Source organism: Erinaceus europaeus, chromosome 2 (assembly GCF_950295315.1).
Source record: "Erinaceus europaeus chromosome 2, mEriEur2.1, whole genome shotgun sequence".
In the NCBI taxonomy this organism is placed as follows: Eukaryota; Metazoa; Chordata; class Mammalia; order Eulipotyphla; family Erinaceidae; genus Erinaceus; species Erinaceus europaeus.
Window position 1 is genome coordinate 152377712 of NC_080163.1, and position 14904 is coordinate 152392615.

General features: G+C 49.2%; 1 protein-coding gene across 4 annotated transcripts in view; it reads right to left on the reverse strand.

The window, feature by feature from the left end:
* The window catches only part of CPNE2 (copine 2), a 61924-nt gene that overhangs the window by 34993 nt on the left and 12027 nt on the right, over window positions 1-14904 (reverse strand). For 2 of the 4 annotated variants that reach the window (XM_007520105.3, XM_060185505.1), the window contains 2 exons: window positions 5468-5682; window positions 459-638 (listed from right to left, as the gene is read on the reverse strand). In XM_007520105.3, the coding sequence (XP_007520167.2) occupies window positions 459-638; window positions 5468-5647 (360 nt within the window). In that variant the 5' untranslated portion in view covers window positions 5648-5682. Of the gene's footprint in view, window positions 1-458; window positions 639-2231; window positions 2378-5467; window positions 5683-14904 lie in introns of those variants that run through there. The other 2 variants (XM_060185506.1, XM_060185507.1) reach the window with 2 other exon arrangements.

Sequence of the window (14904 nt, forward strand, 5' to 3'; positions counted from 1 at the left end):
GGATAGGACAGAGAGGAATCGAGAGAGGAGGGGAAGACAGAGAGGAGGTGAGAAAGATAGACACCTGCAGACCTGCTGCACCGCTTGCGAAGTGACCCCCTGCAGGTGGGGAGCCGGGGGCTCGAACCAGTATTTATTTTTAATGTATGAGAGAGTCAGAGTCCTGCTCCAGCGTCCGTGGCATAAGGACTCAGGTCCTGGAGCCTCACATGTGCAAGAGTGGGGCTCTACCCACTGAGCCACCGGCCCAGGACCTTCTGATGCTAGCTTTTCAACCTGGTTCCTTTGGGAACTGCTGGCCCCAGATCTGTGACTAATTACACCTATGTGGAGTCAGTTAAGGAAGGGAAAGCAGAGAAGGCAGGAGATGGGGCTCTGGGAGAAGGGTGACATGTGGGGGGCTGCCCGCCCCCACCCACCCACATACCCACACACCCGCATAGATGGACGAGACTCACCGTGCCCAGGCTGCAGGAGAACTGGCCCAGGAAATCATGCTCATCCAGCTGCATGCTGGACTTGTCCTGGTCAAACAGGGCAAACTTGAGCTTCTGCACCTCCTCAAAGTGGTAGTCGAGGATGAACTTTTTGGAGAAAGCGGGGTTGAGGTTGTTGACTGCAGTTTCTGTCCTGTCATACTGGGGACGAGGGAGGGGGAGGGCAGGGAAATGGGGTTCAGAGTCAGGCAGCTGGAAACCTATTCTGTGACCAGCACCCATAGCTAGTCAGCTGGGTGGTTTAAGCGATCATTATTCCTAGCTCAGAGAGAAGTGACTTTTCCCAAGGATGACCAGCAAGCTGGAGATTTGAAACCGGGTGGGATTCCAGTGCCCATGTACTGAACGTGTTTGGCCTTGGCTCCACATGCGAGTATCAGAGGAAGAGCTGTGCCCTTGTCCGCCCCCCACCTGCCTCGATGAGTGACAGGGGGATTTCTATCCCCATCTGGACCCCAGTCTCCATCTTTACAAACACAAGAAATGTGACTGCAGCTTTATCCTTTTTTATTTTGAGAGAACTCTTCTTTTCTTAAACCACCTTCTACAAGGAAGCAAAGAGAGGAAACAGACAGAAGGAGGAGGGCTCACAGAGAGAGAGTTGAGGTCGTGTCCCAACCATCCTGGGGGGGCGGATGCTTGAACTATACATAGAACCCTGAAATGTCAACGGTAGGAGCCTAGCAGTCTGAACCCCCACCTCCTGGGGAAACCAAAGCCAGGATGAGAGCAGGGTCTGGCACTGGGGGCGGGGGTGGGGTGGGGTGGGTGGGAAGTGGGCTAGGACAGGAAGCTGGCCTCCTGGCCTCCTGACTCCAAGGCTGCCCCAAGTTGAGCAGTCTGGTGACGTCTATTTTGGGGCTCGGGCTCTGTTGACTTTGCCTTCCACCCAGTCCAATTCCAAGGGCTGAAGCAGCAGGGATGGAAAGAGGTCTTGGCCTGGGGCTATTTTTAAGCAGGGTGGGAGAGATTGTGGGGAGGGTAAGGGGTGCCTGGTATAGGAGTGGGGTGTATTGGGGGAGGAGACAGGTTTTGGATACCACGCAGAGGGGACTGCTATTTCCAGGCAGGAAGTCTCACTGACCCCATGTCCCACTCTAACACGTTGGGTAACACAAAAACCCCTAGTAGCTGGGTAGTGGCACACCTGGTAGAGCCATGTGCATGGACTGAGGTTAAGTCCCTGGTTCCACCAATAGGAGGGAATCTTCATGAGAGAGAGAGCAATATGTAGGTATCTCTCCTCTATGTCCTTTTATTTCCCTTTCTATCTTGCTCTCTCACTCTCTATCAAAAAGAAAAAGGGGGTGGGGGTATATAGAATAATGGTTATTTAAAGAGACTCTCATGCCTGAGGCTCCAGAGTCCCAGGTTCAATCCCCTGCACCACCACCAGTCAGAGCTGAGCAGTGCTCTGGTAAAAATAAATAAATAAATAAATAAATAAATAAATAAGGAAGGAAGAAAGAAAGAAAAGGGGGGGCGGGAGGCTACTGGGGGCAGTGGAGACATTGCACAGGTTCAAGCTCCAACCATAGGTCAGGTGGTGAAAGGCAAAAGGGGAAAAAAGTAAAATAAAAGGAAGTCTCGGGCTCAGGAAACAACATAATAGCTCAGCAAAAAGACTCTCATGCTTGAGGCTCTGAGACCCCATGTTAATCCCCACCACCAACATAAGCCAAAACTGAGCAGTGCTCTGGTATGAGGGGAAAATACTCAAAAGGAAGTCTTTACCCATTCTGGGTCAATTTCCCCTCTGTTAAGTTAGTTAACAGTCTTGGGCTCCAGTCCTTGGCATCATAAGAAGGCATCGATGGACCAGGAGACAGTGTAGCATTTGTTCACCAGACTTTCATGCCTGAGGAGCAGGGGTCCCAGGTTCAATCCCAAGGACTGCCATAAGCTAGAGCTGAGCAGTGCTCTGGTCTCTCTCAAATAAAAAAAAAAGAAATATATATACAAGGACTAAGTATCTGGAAAACTGATAATCCACAGTACATTCAGTGGGATGCCCACTGTGGCCCAGTTAAATAACTGAAACACAGGGGGTTGGGCAGTGGCACACTGGGTTAAGCGCACATAGAACAAAGAGCAAGGATCCCAGTTTGAGGTCCTGGCTCCCCACCTGCGGGGGTGGGGTCACTTCATAATCGGTGAAGCAGGTCTGCAGGTATCTGTCTCTCTCTCCCCCTCTCTATCTTCCCCTCCCCTCTCAATTTCTCTCTGTCCTAACCAATAAAAATTAAAAATAGCCTCCAGGAGCAGTGGGTTTGTAGTGTAGGCACCCTGGAGGCAATAAAAAGTAACTGGAACACAGACAGTTATTTTCATAAATGCACATGCCAGTGGAACAGTCTGTACACTAGAGGTTCTTTTTCACAGGTAAGAAGCTCTCAACCATTTTGATTTCTTTTTCAAGTCTATCTGGACTTTTCTAGATTGAACACAGAATCTTAGTGGGGCCCTTTAGGATAGGAAATAAAGCAATTTTTAAAAAGTATTTATTCCCCTTTTGTTAACCTTGTTTTTTTTTTGCTAACCTTGTTTTTTTTGTTGTTGTTGTAGTTAGTATTATTGTTGTTATTGATGTCGTCATTGTTGGATAGGACAGAGAGAAATGGAGAGAGGAGGGGAAGACAGAGAGGGGGAGAGAAAGACACTTGCAGACTTACTTCACTGCTTGTGAAGCAACCCCCCCTGCAGGTGGGGAGCTGGGGGCTTGAACTGGTATCCTTACGCCGGTCCTTGTGCTTTGCGCCACCTGTGCTTAACTCACTGCGCTGTAGCCCAACTCCCATAAAGCACTTTTCTTTTTTTTTTTCTATATTTATTTTCCCTTTTGTTGCCCTTGTTTTTCATTGTTGTAGTTATTATTGATGTCATTGTTGTTGGATAGGACAGAGAGAAATGGAGAGAGGAGGGGAAGACAGAGAGGGGGAGAGAAAGACACCTGCAGACCTGCTTCATCGCCTGTGAAGTGACTCCCCTGCAGGTGGGGAGCCGGGAGCTCGAACTGGGATCCTTATGCCAGTCCTTGCGCTTTGTGCCACGTGTGCTTAACCTGCTTAACCTGCTTAACCTGACTCCCCAATAAAGCAATTTTCTAAACCCCAAAGGCTTCACATTTATTTCGCAATATCCTTCCTCAAGTTTCATCTCTGCCCTGTTTTCAGGCCAAAGACTCTCAGCTCATTAGTCTTTGGTTGTGGTACCATTAACATCCCCAGCTCTGGGGCTCTCCAAGGTAGGCAGGGGGAGAAAAAGCCCTCATTTCAGAGCCGAGCAGGAGATAGGATCAGAGTGAGATAGCCACTTGCCCAAGGCCACACAGCAGGGAATGATAGAGCTGGGCCCTGGGTAGCTCAGGGACCAAAGCTTGAGTTCCCCACTGACTGTACAATTCAGAATAAGTGAGTAAAGTTACTTAAAAGGTAGACGTGAGTAGTCCAGGAGGTGGTGCAATGGATAAAGCCTCTTAAGTATGAGGTCCTGAGTTCCATCCCTGTCATTGCATATGCCAGAGTGATGCTCTGGCTCTCTCTCTCCCCTTCCTTCTCTCTCATTAATAAATAGATCAATATTCTCTTTTTAAAGGTGGAAGCAAGAATTTTGTAAAACATCAAGCCTTTAAATATATGTAATCATAATTTGAAACATTATGACATAAAACAAGAGGGCTGTGATGATGTAGTTATAAATATATACCTGTGACTTATTTTTAGTACTGCTTTTTTAAATGTTTATTTTATTTTTTTATGTTATATTTATTAATGAGAAAGACAGGAGGAGGAGAGAGAGAGAGATAGAAGGAACCAGACATCATTCTGGTACATGTGCTGCCAGGGATCGAACTCAGGACCTCCTGCTTGAGAGTCCAATGTTTTATCCACTGTGCCACCTCCCGGACCACAGTGTTTATTTATTATTATTTATCTAGATAGAGACAGAGAGAAACTGAGAGGGAAGGGGAGATAAGGAGGGAGAGAGAGAAACACTTGCAGCCCTGCTTCACTACTCCTGAAGTTTCCCCCAGCAGGTGAGGAGTGGGGTGCTTGAACCTGGGACCTTGAACATGGTAACCATGTGCTTTCAACCATGTGCGCCACGGTCCAGAGGAATAGCTGAAATGTAATTTACTGTTGATAGTGACAATTTTTCTTTTTTCTTTTTTTTTTTAAGGACTCTTGTTTTTCATTTGTTTTTTTCATTTTATTTTTTTATATTTATTTATTTATTCCCTTTTGTTGCCCTTGTTTTATTGTTGTACTTATTATTGATGTTACTGATGTCATTATTGTTGGATAGGACAGAGAGAAATGGAGAGAGAAGGGGAAGACAGAGAGGGGGAGAGAAAGAGAGACACCTGCAGACCTGCTTCACTGCTTGTGAAGTGACTCCCCTGCAGGTGGGGAGCTGGGGGCTCGAACCAGGATCTTTACGCTGGTCCTTGTGCTTTGCGCCACCTTTCACTTGTTTTTTATTTGATAGAGACAGAGAGAATTTGAGAGGGTAAGAGAGATAGAGGAGGAAAGAGACATCTGCAGCCTTGCTTCACCACTTGTGAAGTTTTCCCCCTGCAGGTGGGGACCAGGGGCTTGAACCTGTTTCCTTGTGCATATATATCTTTTCTAATGAGAGATATACAGAGGTAAAGGTAGATAGAGAAATACAGAGACCAGAGCACTTCTCAGCTCTGGCTGATGGTAGTGCTGGGAATTGATCCTGGGGCCTCAGAGCCTCAGCATGAGAGAGTCTTTTGCTAAACCATTATGCAATCTCCCCAGCCCACTAACAGTGGCAATTTTCTAAGTAATGTCAGGCCCACACCCCATCTAACGCCACTCATTCAATGAACATTCCCCAAGCACTCCCGAGATAAGATGAACTAAAGCTACTTCACCTCTTCTGTGAGCCCAACAATATTAGCATCACCCCCACACCCCAGTGCAGTCACCCAGGAGGGGCCTCACCTCCATCCAGCGGCCATCATTCTCTGTAAAGAGGACGCAGAAAGGGTCAGACTTGGAGGTGACATCCCGGTCCAGCAGGCTCTGGCCACTCACAGACAGCTCCACTTTGCATACACAGTACTGGGACCCCATGCGGGCTGCCCCTAAGGTAGGGGCACCCCCACCTGGGATGTAGGCCATGGGGGTCGGTGGTGGGGGCAGCAGTTCCTGGCAATCTAGGGGGACAGGAGCGGAAGTCAGAAAGGGAACAGACAGATACCCAAGACTCTATCCCAGGGGGTGTCATCACCTGACCTTCAAGATGTGGGTGAACAGAAGGAAGAAAAGATGGTGTAAGGGGCTAAAGAGATATCTCACAGGGTAGGGTGTATGCCTTGCCATGCTACTGGTCCACCATAGAGCCCCCACACCATATGGGAAGAGCTATGGCACCTGAGGAAGCTCTGATGTTCTACTGTCTCTTTCTCATTCACTCCCCCCACCATCTCTCTCTCTCTCTCTCTCTCTGAATGAAAAGGTGACCAGGTACAATGAAATCACATGTGGACAGGGGAGACAGCATAATGGTTATGCAGAGGACTTTTCTTTTTTTTTCCTCCAGGGTTATTGCTGGGCTCGGTGCCTGCACCATGAATCCACCGCTCCTGGAGGGCATTTTTCCCCCTTTTGTTGCCCTTGTTGTTGTAGCCTCATTGTGGTTATTATTATTGCCATTGTTGACGCTATTCGTTGTTGGATAAGACAGAGAGAAATGGAGAGAGGAGGGGAAGACAGAGAGGGGGAGAGAAAGAGAGACACCTGCAGACCTGCTTCACCACCTGTGAAGTGACTCCCCTGCAGGTGGGGAGCCGGGGGCTCGAACCGGGATCCTTATGCCGGTCCTTGCACTTTGCGCCACATGCGCTTAACCCACCGCGCCACCACCCAACCCCCGTAGAGAACTTTTCATGCCTGAGGCTCTGAGGTCTCAGGTTCAATCCCCAGCACCACCAGAAGCCAGAGCTGAGCAGTGCTCTGGTAAAAACAAACAAACAAACAAATAATCCCTTTCTTTAAAAAAAATGAACTCACATATGTGTAAAGCTCTAGTGCCACAAAAAAGAAAAGAAAAAAGATAGGACCTTTTAGGTCCATGATTGTTCAACAATTTGTTTGGCTTTGTATATTAATTCTCTTTTCAGCCACCAGGTTCCAGATGCTAGCAGGATGCGACCAGACTTCCCTGGACAGACAACGCCACCAACGTGACTTGGAGCTCTGCTTCCCCACAGCCCTTCCCCACTGGGGAAAGAGAGAGGCAGGCTGGGAGTATGGATCGACCTGTCAACGCCCATGTTCAGAGGGGAAGCAATTACAGAAGCTAGACCTTCAACCTTCTGCAACCCACAATGATCTTGGGTCTATACTCCCAGAGGGTTAAAGAACAGGAAAGCTATCAGGGGAGGGGATGGGATACGAAGGTCTGGTGGTAGGAACTGTGTGAAGCTGTACCCCTCTTATCCTATGGTTTTGTCAATGTTTCCTTTTTATAAATAAAAAAATTAAAAAAAAAGATAGGACCAATACATAACATGAGCAAAGGCCTGGAGAAGGGAGAATGTCAGAAGTACATAACAAAGAAGTCTGGTGGACATGTCTTGTTTTGCCTCTAGAGCTATTTTCTGTTGTATATTATTATTACATTATATTATTATTGTTAATGTTTAATTTCTTATTGCCACCAGGTTATTACTGGGGCTCGGTGCCAACATGATGAATCCACCACTCCTGGTGGCCATTTTTTCCCTTTTATTTAATAGGACAGAGAGAAATTAAGTGAGAAGGAGATGGAAAGTGAAAAAGAGAGACCCCGGCAGCGCTGCTTTACCACTTATGAAGCTTCCACCCTGCAGGTGGGTCTGGTGGCTTCAGCCAGGGTCCTTATACATGGTAGTGTGTGTGTTCTACCTGGCCTCCCCGAATTATTCTCTTCTTTGGTTCATTTTTCCCTGCAAGACATAGACAGTTCTTAGCTGCCCCTATCAGATCAGGAATAAATCAAAGTGGACATGGGCATCCCAGGCATTTACTTTGCCAGCAAAACCTGGGCCTTCTCTGGCCATAGTGAAGCTGGTCACTGTCCAGATTTCCTTCCTTCCTTGCTTTGGCCACTAGGAAGCTCACTGTTGGTGACTGTGTTAAAACATACTCTGATACATCTCACATTTGTAGCCCAAGCACTGTGACAATCCCAGGGAGCACTTAGTGTACACTTGCTAGATGCAGACAAAATAAGTGTACAACTCAGTAAGTGTGCAAACTGTCCCAATGCTCAAACCCTGCCTGCATGGCTCCTGATGATTTCAGCATAGAATCTGTCCTTTCACTTGTCCACACACAGTGCCTCAGGTCTGTCTGCCTGGCTCTGCCAGGGCTCACTGCTGGCATCTGTTTGCCCTGAGTGGTTCTGTTTGCTCTTCAACTGCAAGGTGTTCCTTAGGAGCAAGTGGCTGGAAGCAGTTCTGGGTTACTCCTATCGCAGCCCCCTGATCAGGCCCTCCAGTTCTCTGTGCCTCAGTTTCTTCATCTGCTGTAGAGATAGTGCAGTCCCATCCTAATAGACTCCGGTGAGTGGACCCCATGTTCAGGGACATGTGTGCAGTTAACACAAGCCCTGTTGTTCACAGAATGAGTTTCATCCCCAAACAGATACCCACAAAGGCCACCCTCAAACTGTCAAGTGGGGGACTGGCCCTGCACTGCCTGCCGCAGAGGGAGGAGGTGAGAGGAGGAGGACGCTCCCTGTGGAAACATGATTCTAAGTGCTTAGGAGCACTTAGAGCTGAGTACCTTTCCCTACTGATATGACCCCATTTCCCAGAGAAGGGTACTGAGGCCCATTCATTCTCTTTGGTGTTTCGTGAATACTTCTGAGGTCCCAAGAACCAGGCCACAGCTGGGCCCCTGTAGAGGGAGACTGTCCAGACTCAACTCTTGTGGTGAAAGGAAGGGACAACAGTGAGGTCCCATGAGCACTGGAGGCTCTGAAGGGGAGTTGGGGTTCAACTCAGAGTGATGCTTACAGTGGGGAGGACACAGATCTGAATGGGATTTTAAAATTCTATTCCAGGGCCAGGCAGTGGCACACTCAGCTGAGAACACAGTACAGTGCTCAAGAACCCAGGCTCAAGCCCCACCTGCAGGGGGGGAAGCCTCACGAGTTGGAGGAAGGCCAGTTTGGGCAGGGAAGACCCAGGGAAAGTTGCAGTGCAGTGCCCACTCCTCCTCCTTGTTTAAATTTTTTTTTTTTGGTATTATCTTTCTTTACTTGCTGCATAAAGGTAGTCAGAAATGGAGAGGGAAGGGGGAGGTAGAGAGGGAAAGAGACAGACACCTGCAGCACTGCTTCACCACTTGTAAAGCTTTTCCCCTGCAGGTGGGGACCGGGGCTCAAACCTGGATCCTTGCATACTGTAACGTGCTCAACCAGGTAACTGCAACGTGCGCTCAACCAGGTGCGCCACCACCTGGCCCTACCATTCCTCCTTCTTGAATCAGCTAGAAGGCTCCCTGGGGGCTAGCTTGTCTCAGGGCCATCACATGCCAGACACAGCACCCTGAGGCACATCTGGCAAGGAGAGGACCTGGACAGCACGGGGCTAATCCTTATGCCCCCTCCCTTCTGCCCCCACCCCCAGAGCCTCCTTATAATCACATGGTCCCAGAGCGCCAACAGCACTACAATTTGCCTGCAGGATTTCTTCTTGTCATGTGAAAATTGGTGTCCACTGGAGGGGCTGTGTTTCCTTGCTATGTGCAGCTGGGTGGGCTGAGCAAAACCCAATGGCCAGGAGGGGTTTTTGGAATGGACACCTTGCTCTGTGGCTCGAGCCCTGCAGGCCACAGTGGAGGGGCAGGGGTGGGGATGGGGGAGGTCACTATCTTCAGGTGGCAAATAAAAACACAAGAGTCCCAGAAAGCTGGGCAGCAGAGTTAGGGTGAGGCCCAGGTGTCTGTACCCTCAGGCCTTCTTGCCAGGGTGGGGGGGTGCCAGACACGGTGGTGCTAGGACCTAGGTGGGAACATGGGGCATCAGGCAGGCCAAAGGGAGCCAGAGGCTAAGAGGGGCCCAGATTGCCCCAATTGTAGCGAGAACCCAGAGCGCCTCCCCATCCGTACCCCTGCACCTCCCAGCATTACTGACTAGGTGGCCATAGCACAGCCACCTCCAGCCCTCCCAGTAGGGGCCTTTGAGACACACTAGCTGCTGCCTGGGCCACAGCCCCTATTTCCATGTTAGGGGTGGGGAGGTGGGGTCAGGACATGCTCCTGCTTGGGCTTACACACTGCTTGGGCATGGACACATGCACATAGTCACACATATGACCCAGGGTGAGCAGAAGAAAAGCACATGCCCACACAAACAGCCCACGTCCCCTTCTCCCCTGCTCAGCCTCCCCTGTCCAGTCCCCCATGCCTATCTTCACTCCCGATGCTGCCACAGCCTTCAGGGGCTCTGGCCTGCCTGACAGTGTGGCCAATGTGGTCCAGCCATGGAGGGTGGCTGGGTACCAGAGGATGTTTTGCTGTCCTGGGTTGGGCTCTTGGGAGTCTACAGACCCCAACTACAGTGAGTGATGAGTGGGTGGCAGGGGGCAGTCCTCCACCCCTCAGGAGCATCACCAACTCACCCTCCGGCTGGAAGCTTCTGGAAAGCCGAAACGGGGAACACATGATGTCCAGAGTTGGGGCAGGCAGGGGGTCAGAGTGGGCCGTTGTGTGCCAGCAGGGCGGCGGATAGGCGGGCTGGACCCTGAGGTCTGACGCAATGGAAAAAGTAACCACAGCCCTGGCTGGGCCAGGCCCCCTCCCCTCCGACTCCAGTGGGAGGGCTGTCGAGCAAGGTGTCATTAAGGAGGGCTGGGCCTGCCCTGCATCTGGGCGAGGGGAGTGCTCTCCAGGACAGTGCCCGCCCCACAGGTAATTTGAGGTTACAGACTGGAAGAGGAGGCGTGGGGAGCCCAGGCCTGCTCATAGATGGTCACACATTGAACACAGGTCCTCTGGGGGTGACCGGACCCCAAGGAAGGAGAGGAAAGGCATGACTACAAAACAAAAAGCCTCTTTTTATAGATAGGTTAATTATAGATAGGTTAATTAAGGCAAAGAAGGGTCAGGGCTGGGGAATTCCCATTCATTCATTCAACAAATATCCCTGGAGCACGTTGCGCCATAGCAGTGAATAAGACAGACACTTTAGGGGGCCAGGCAGTGGTGCAGTGAGTTAAACTGTCATAGTGCTAACTAAGCGCAAGAACCCACGCAAGGATCCCGGTTTGAGCCCCTGGCTCCCCACCTGCAGGGAGGTCACTTCACAAGCAGTGAAGCAGGTCTGCAGGTGTCTATCTTTCTCTCCTCCTCTCTGTCTTCCCCTCCTCTCTCCATTTCTCATCTTATCCAACAACAGCAGCAGCAATAGCAATAATAAACAACAACAATGGGATAAAAGATGGCCTCCAGGAGCAGTGGATTTGTAGTACAGGCACCAAGCCCCAGCAAAGGCAAGGAAAAAAAAAAAAAGACAGAAGCTTCAGCCTCAAAAGGTCCACTGGCCCCATTTCCTAGCATATTTTGCCCTTTAGGCAAACCAGACACTTCCATATCTCTGCCTTCAAGTCTATCACATAAAACCCAAAATTCCCCTCAGGCCAGCAGGGCTCCCACCTGACCTGGCCCCACATCACCCCAGCTCTCACTCTCTCTGCCCCAGTGGCTCTGACCTCCTGCTCTGCCAGCATGCCAGCCTCTCTCCTGCCTGAGGGCCTTTGCATGTATGGCTCCTTCTGCCAGATGTTTTTCTTCACAGGACTATGGGTCTTAATGAGCAGCTTAATGTTACCTTCTCAGAGGTCTTCTCCAGTCACCCAGGGATGATGTCATCTCAGTTTCAGCCCCACATTTCCCTCCCTCCCCCTCCCTCCCTCCCTTCCTTCCGCTATTTTGCTTTATTTGAGAGAAATCGAGCACTAGATTATCACTCCTGTACACTTGATGCTGGGGCTTAAAGTTGGAACCCTGTGCTACAGAATTCACTGCACCACCTCCAGGGCTGCCCCACTGTTCCATCACAGATGACCGCAGGGTACAATCACTTACTGTTCACCTGGCCCCTCAGACTGTCAGATCCACAAGGGAGGAATCACCTGTGTCCTTGATGCTTCACCTAGCAAGCACTGAATGAACAGATGCCAAATAAATGGGAGGAGGAGGGAGCTCACCCAATAGGCCTGTTAACCTGAGGGTCCAGGGAAATCATAGCCATCTTACACACACACACACACACACACACACACACACACACACACACACACACCCTACTTCTCAAACCCTCAGCTCTGCTCTAAGTGGCTAGAAGCAGAGGAACTTATACCCCAGTTCAAAGGGAGGGAAACTGAGGCCCAAGAAATGACAATGGCTTTTCTAAGCCAGGGGCAGAAGGTTATGAGACCAAGAGCTACGAATATCCCACTCCATCCTTCTCTCCGTCAACGGCTCAAGGGGTTCAGGATTCAGGAGCTGAACTATACAGCCATCTCCACACTGCGAAAGCAGGTGCACAGATGCCTGGGAGGGCCCCTCACTCAGATATGGGCAGTGACAAGGTGGAGGTGACCCCATGGAGCCCACACTTTGAGAACCAAGCTCCTAAGTGAGAGGAGGACTAGGGTAAGGATCCTCGTTCGAACCCCTGGTGAAGCAGGTCTGTGGGTGTCTATCTTTTTCTCCCCCTTTCTGTCTTTCCTTCCTCTCTCGATTTTTCTCTGTCTGTCCAACAACAATGACAGCAGTAACAACAACGATAAACAACAAGGGCAACAAAAGGGAAAAAATAGCTCCAGGACCAGTGGATTCATAGTGCAGGTGCTGAGCCCCAGAGATTTAATAGCTGACCACACCCCTCAGTGACTCTGGTGGAGCCTGAACCTGGACCATGAGGCAGAGGCCACACTGAGAACCCAGGCAAGTCCTGCCAGCCTCACACACTGAGATCCTGGCCAGATCTCCTCTGGACTGCATGGTAAAACTCAATGCAACCGGGAGTCGGGCGGTAGTGCAGTGGGTTAAGGGCACATGGTGCAAAGCACAAGGATCAGCATAAGGATCCTAGTTCAAGCCCCTGGCTCCCCATCTGCAGGGGTGTCGCTTCACAGGCAGTGAAGCAGGTCTGCAGGTGTCTATCTTTCTCTCATCCTCTCTGTCCTCCCCTCCTCTCTCCATTTCTCTCTGTCCTATCCAACAATGACGATATCAACAACAATAACTACAACAATAAAACAAGGGTAACAAAAGGGAATAAAGAAATAAATATTTTTTTAAAGAAAACCTCAACACAACCCTGAGCTAAGCAAGTGCCTGGTTCTTGTGGACCCTGGTAGCTGTGTTCACTGGAATTTCAAGGTCAAGATGTGACCCTGAATGTGTCTACGCTGTACCCTTCACCCCATTTCCCAGCTGAGAAGAGCCAAGGAGACAAATGGCAACTGAACCATCCAGGGTTTACTGGAGAAAACAGAACAAATAGAAACTCTGTCTATCTGCCTACCCAGACTTCTTTTAAAGGAAACATCTCATATGAGTGTGATGACTGACAAGTCTGAAATGTCCAGCCAAGACTGAAGATTCAGACATTGCGATTTGCAGTCTGAAGTCTGCAGAACAGACTGGGCAGAGTGGAAAGCTGGAAACCAGGCAAGGCTTCCAGGTTTCAGTCCTGGAGCCAAATTCCTTCTCTTTGCTTTTAAGGTCTTCTGTCGATTGGATGAGGCCCACCCACATAATGGAGGGTAATCTGCTTTAATAAAACTCTACTGATTTATATGTTATTCACATCTGAATAATCACAGGGCAATATGAGACCGGTGATTAACCAAACAACTGGTCAGCAGAGCCTTGCCAAGTTGACACAGAAGATTAACTCTTACAGCCACTTTCAGTTGCTCCAAGATATGTCTTGGGACATAAAAACAGGGGGTGGGGCTGGGGCTTTGGGCCAACCTTTCCTAAATGTAGGCACTAGGCATATACACACCTGGTCCCCTCTACTGGAAGGGGACAGAGGAGTTGAGGGGCTGTGTGCTGATGGAGCAATAATAAAGAGCATTATGGAATTTAAAGTCTGTAGTTTAAGGGATCAGGCAGTGGCTCACCCAGTTGAGCATACACATCATCATGTGTGAGGACTAGGGTTCAAGTTCCTGGTCCCCACCTGCAGCAGAGGAAACTTCATGAGCAGTGAAGCAGTGCTGGAGGTGTCTCTGTTTCTGTCCTCTCTCTCCTTCTCTCTCCCTGCCCCCTTCCCTATTTCTCTCTATTTCTATCAAAAAGAGAAAAAGTGGGCGGGGGAGACAGCATAATGGTTATGCAAACAGACTCTCAAGCCTGAGGCTCCTAAGTCCCAGGTTCAATCCCCCGCACCACCATAAGCCTGAGCTGAGCAGTGCTCTGGTGTTTCTCTCTCTCTCTCTCTCTCTGCATCTCTCTCAAAAATAAAATTAATAAAAAAAAATTTTTTTTTAAAAAAAAAGAGAAAAAGTAACTATGCAGGAACCAAACCCCTGTGATAAGGCAAAAATAATAATAGGTGAAAGGAAGGAAGGGAAGAAGGAAGGAAAGAAGGAAGGAAGGAAGGAAGGAAGGAAGGGAGGAAGGAAGGAAGGAAAATCTGTAGCTTAAGTAACATCCTGGAGTCAGGTGTTACCACCACCCCATTTTCTAGGTGAGCAAACAAAGCCTGGTCAGATGACCCTGAGCATGTGGTTTGGTCTCTCCAAAATGCAGTTCAGCTTTCTTATTCACCCAATAGACATTATAAAAGGACTGACACAGTAGGTACCAGTTGAAAACCAGAAAAGCCTCTTCAAAACACTCTACCCTCCTTAGAACAATGTCCAAGCACTCTAAAACAGCCCTTAGACTTTAGGCCTTAGCTATGCTATTCACTTTACACATACTTTTTCCTGCCTACATAATTTTCCACATGCCTGAATTGTCCTCCCTTCTCCTTTTTTAAAAATTTATTTTTTTATTTTGTTTTATAACCAGAGCACTGATCAGCTCTGGCTTTTTTTTTTTTTTTAAGATTTTATTTATTTATGAGAAAGCTAGGAATAGAGAGAAAGAACAAGCTATCACTCTGGCACATGTGCTGCCAGGGATTGAACTCAGGACCTCATGATTGAGAGCCCAAAGCTTTACCACTGTGCCACCTCCCAGACCACAGCTCTGGCTTTTGATCGTGCAGGGGATTGAACCTGGGACTTCAAGCCTACCATGAGCATGAAGGCAGCACAGGACACTGGCATGGAGAGGCTCACACAAAGCAGGGGACAGTATATGTGGGGGAGTGTATTCTCTTGCGTGAGTGCATGTTGCAGACAGAGGAATTCTCTGCCACTGGA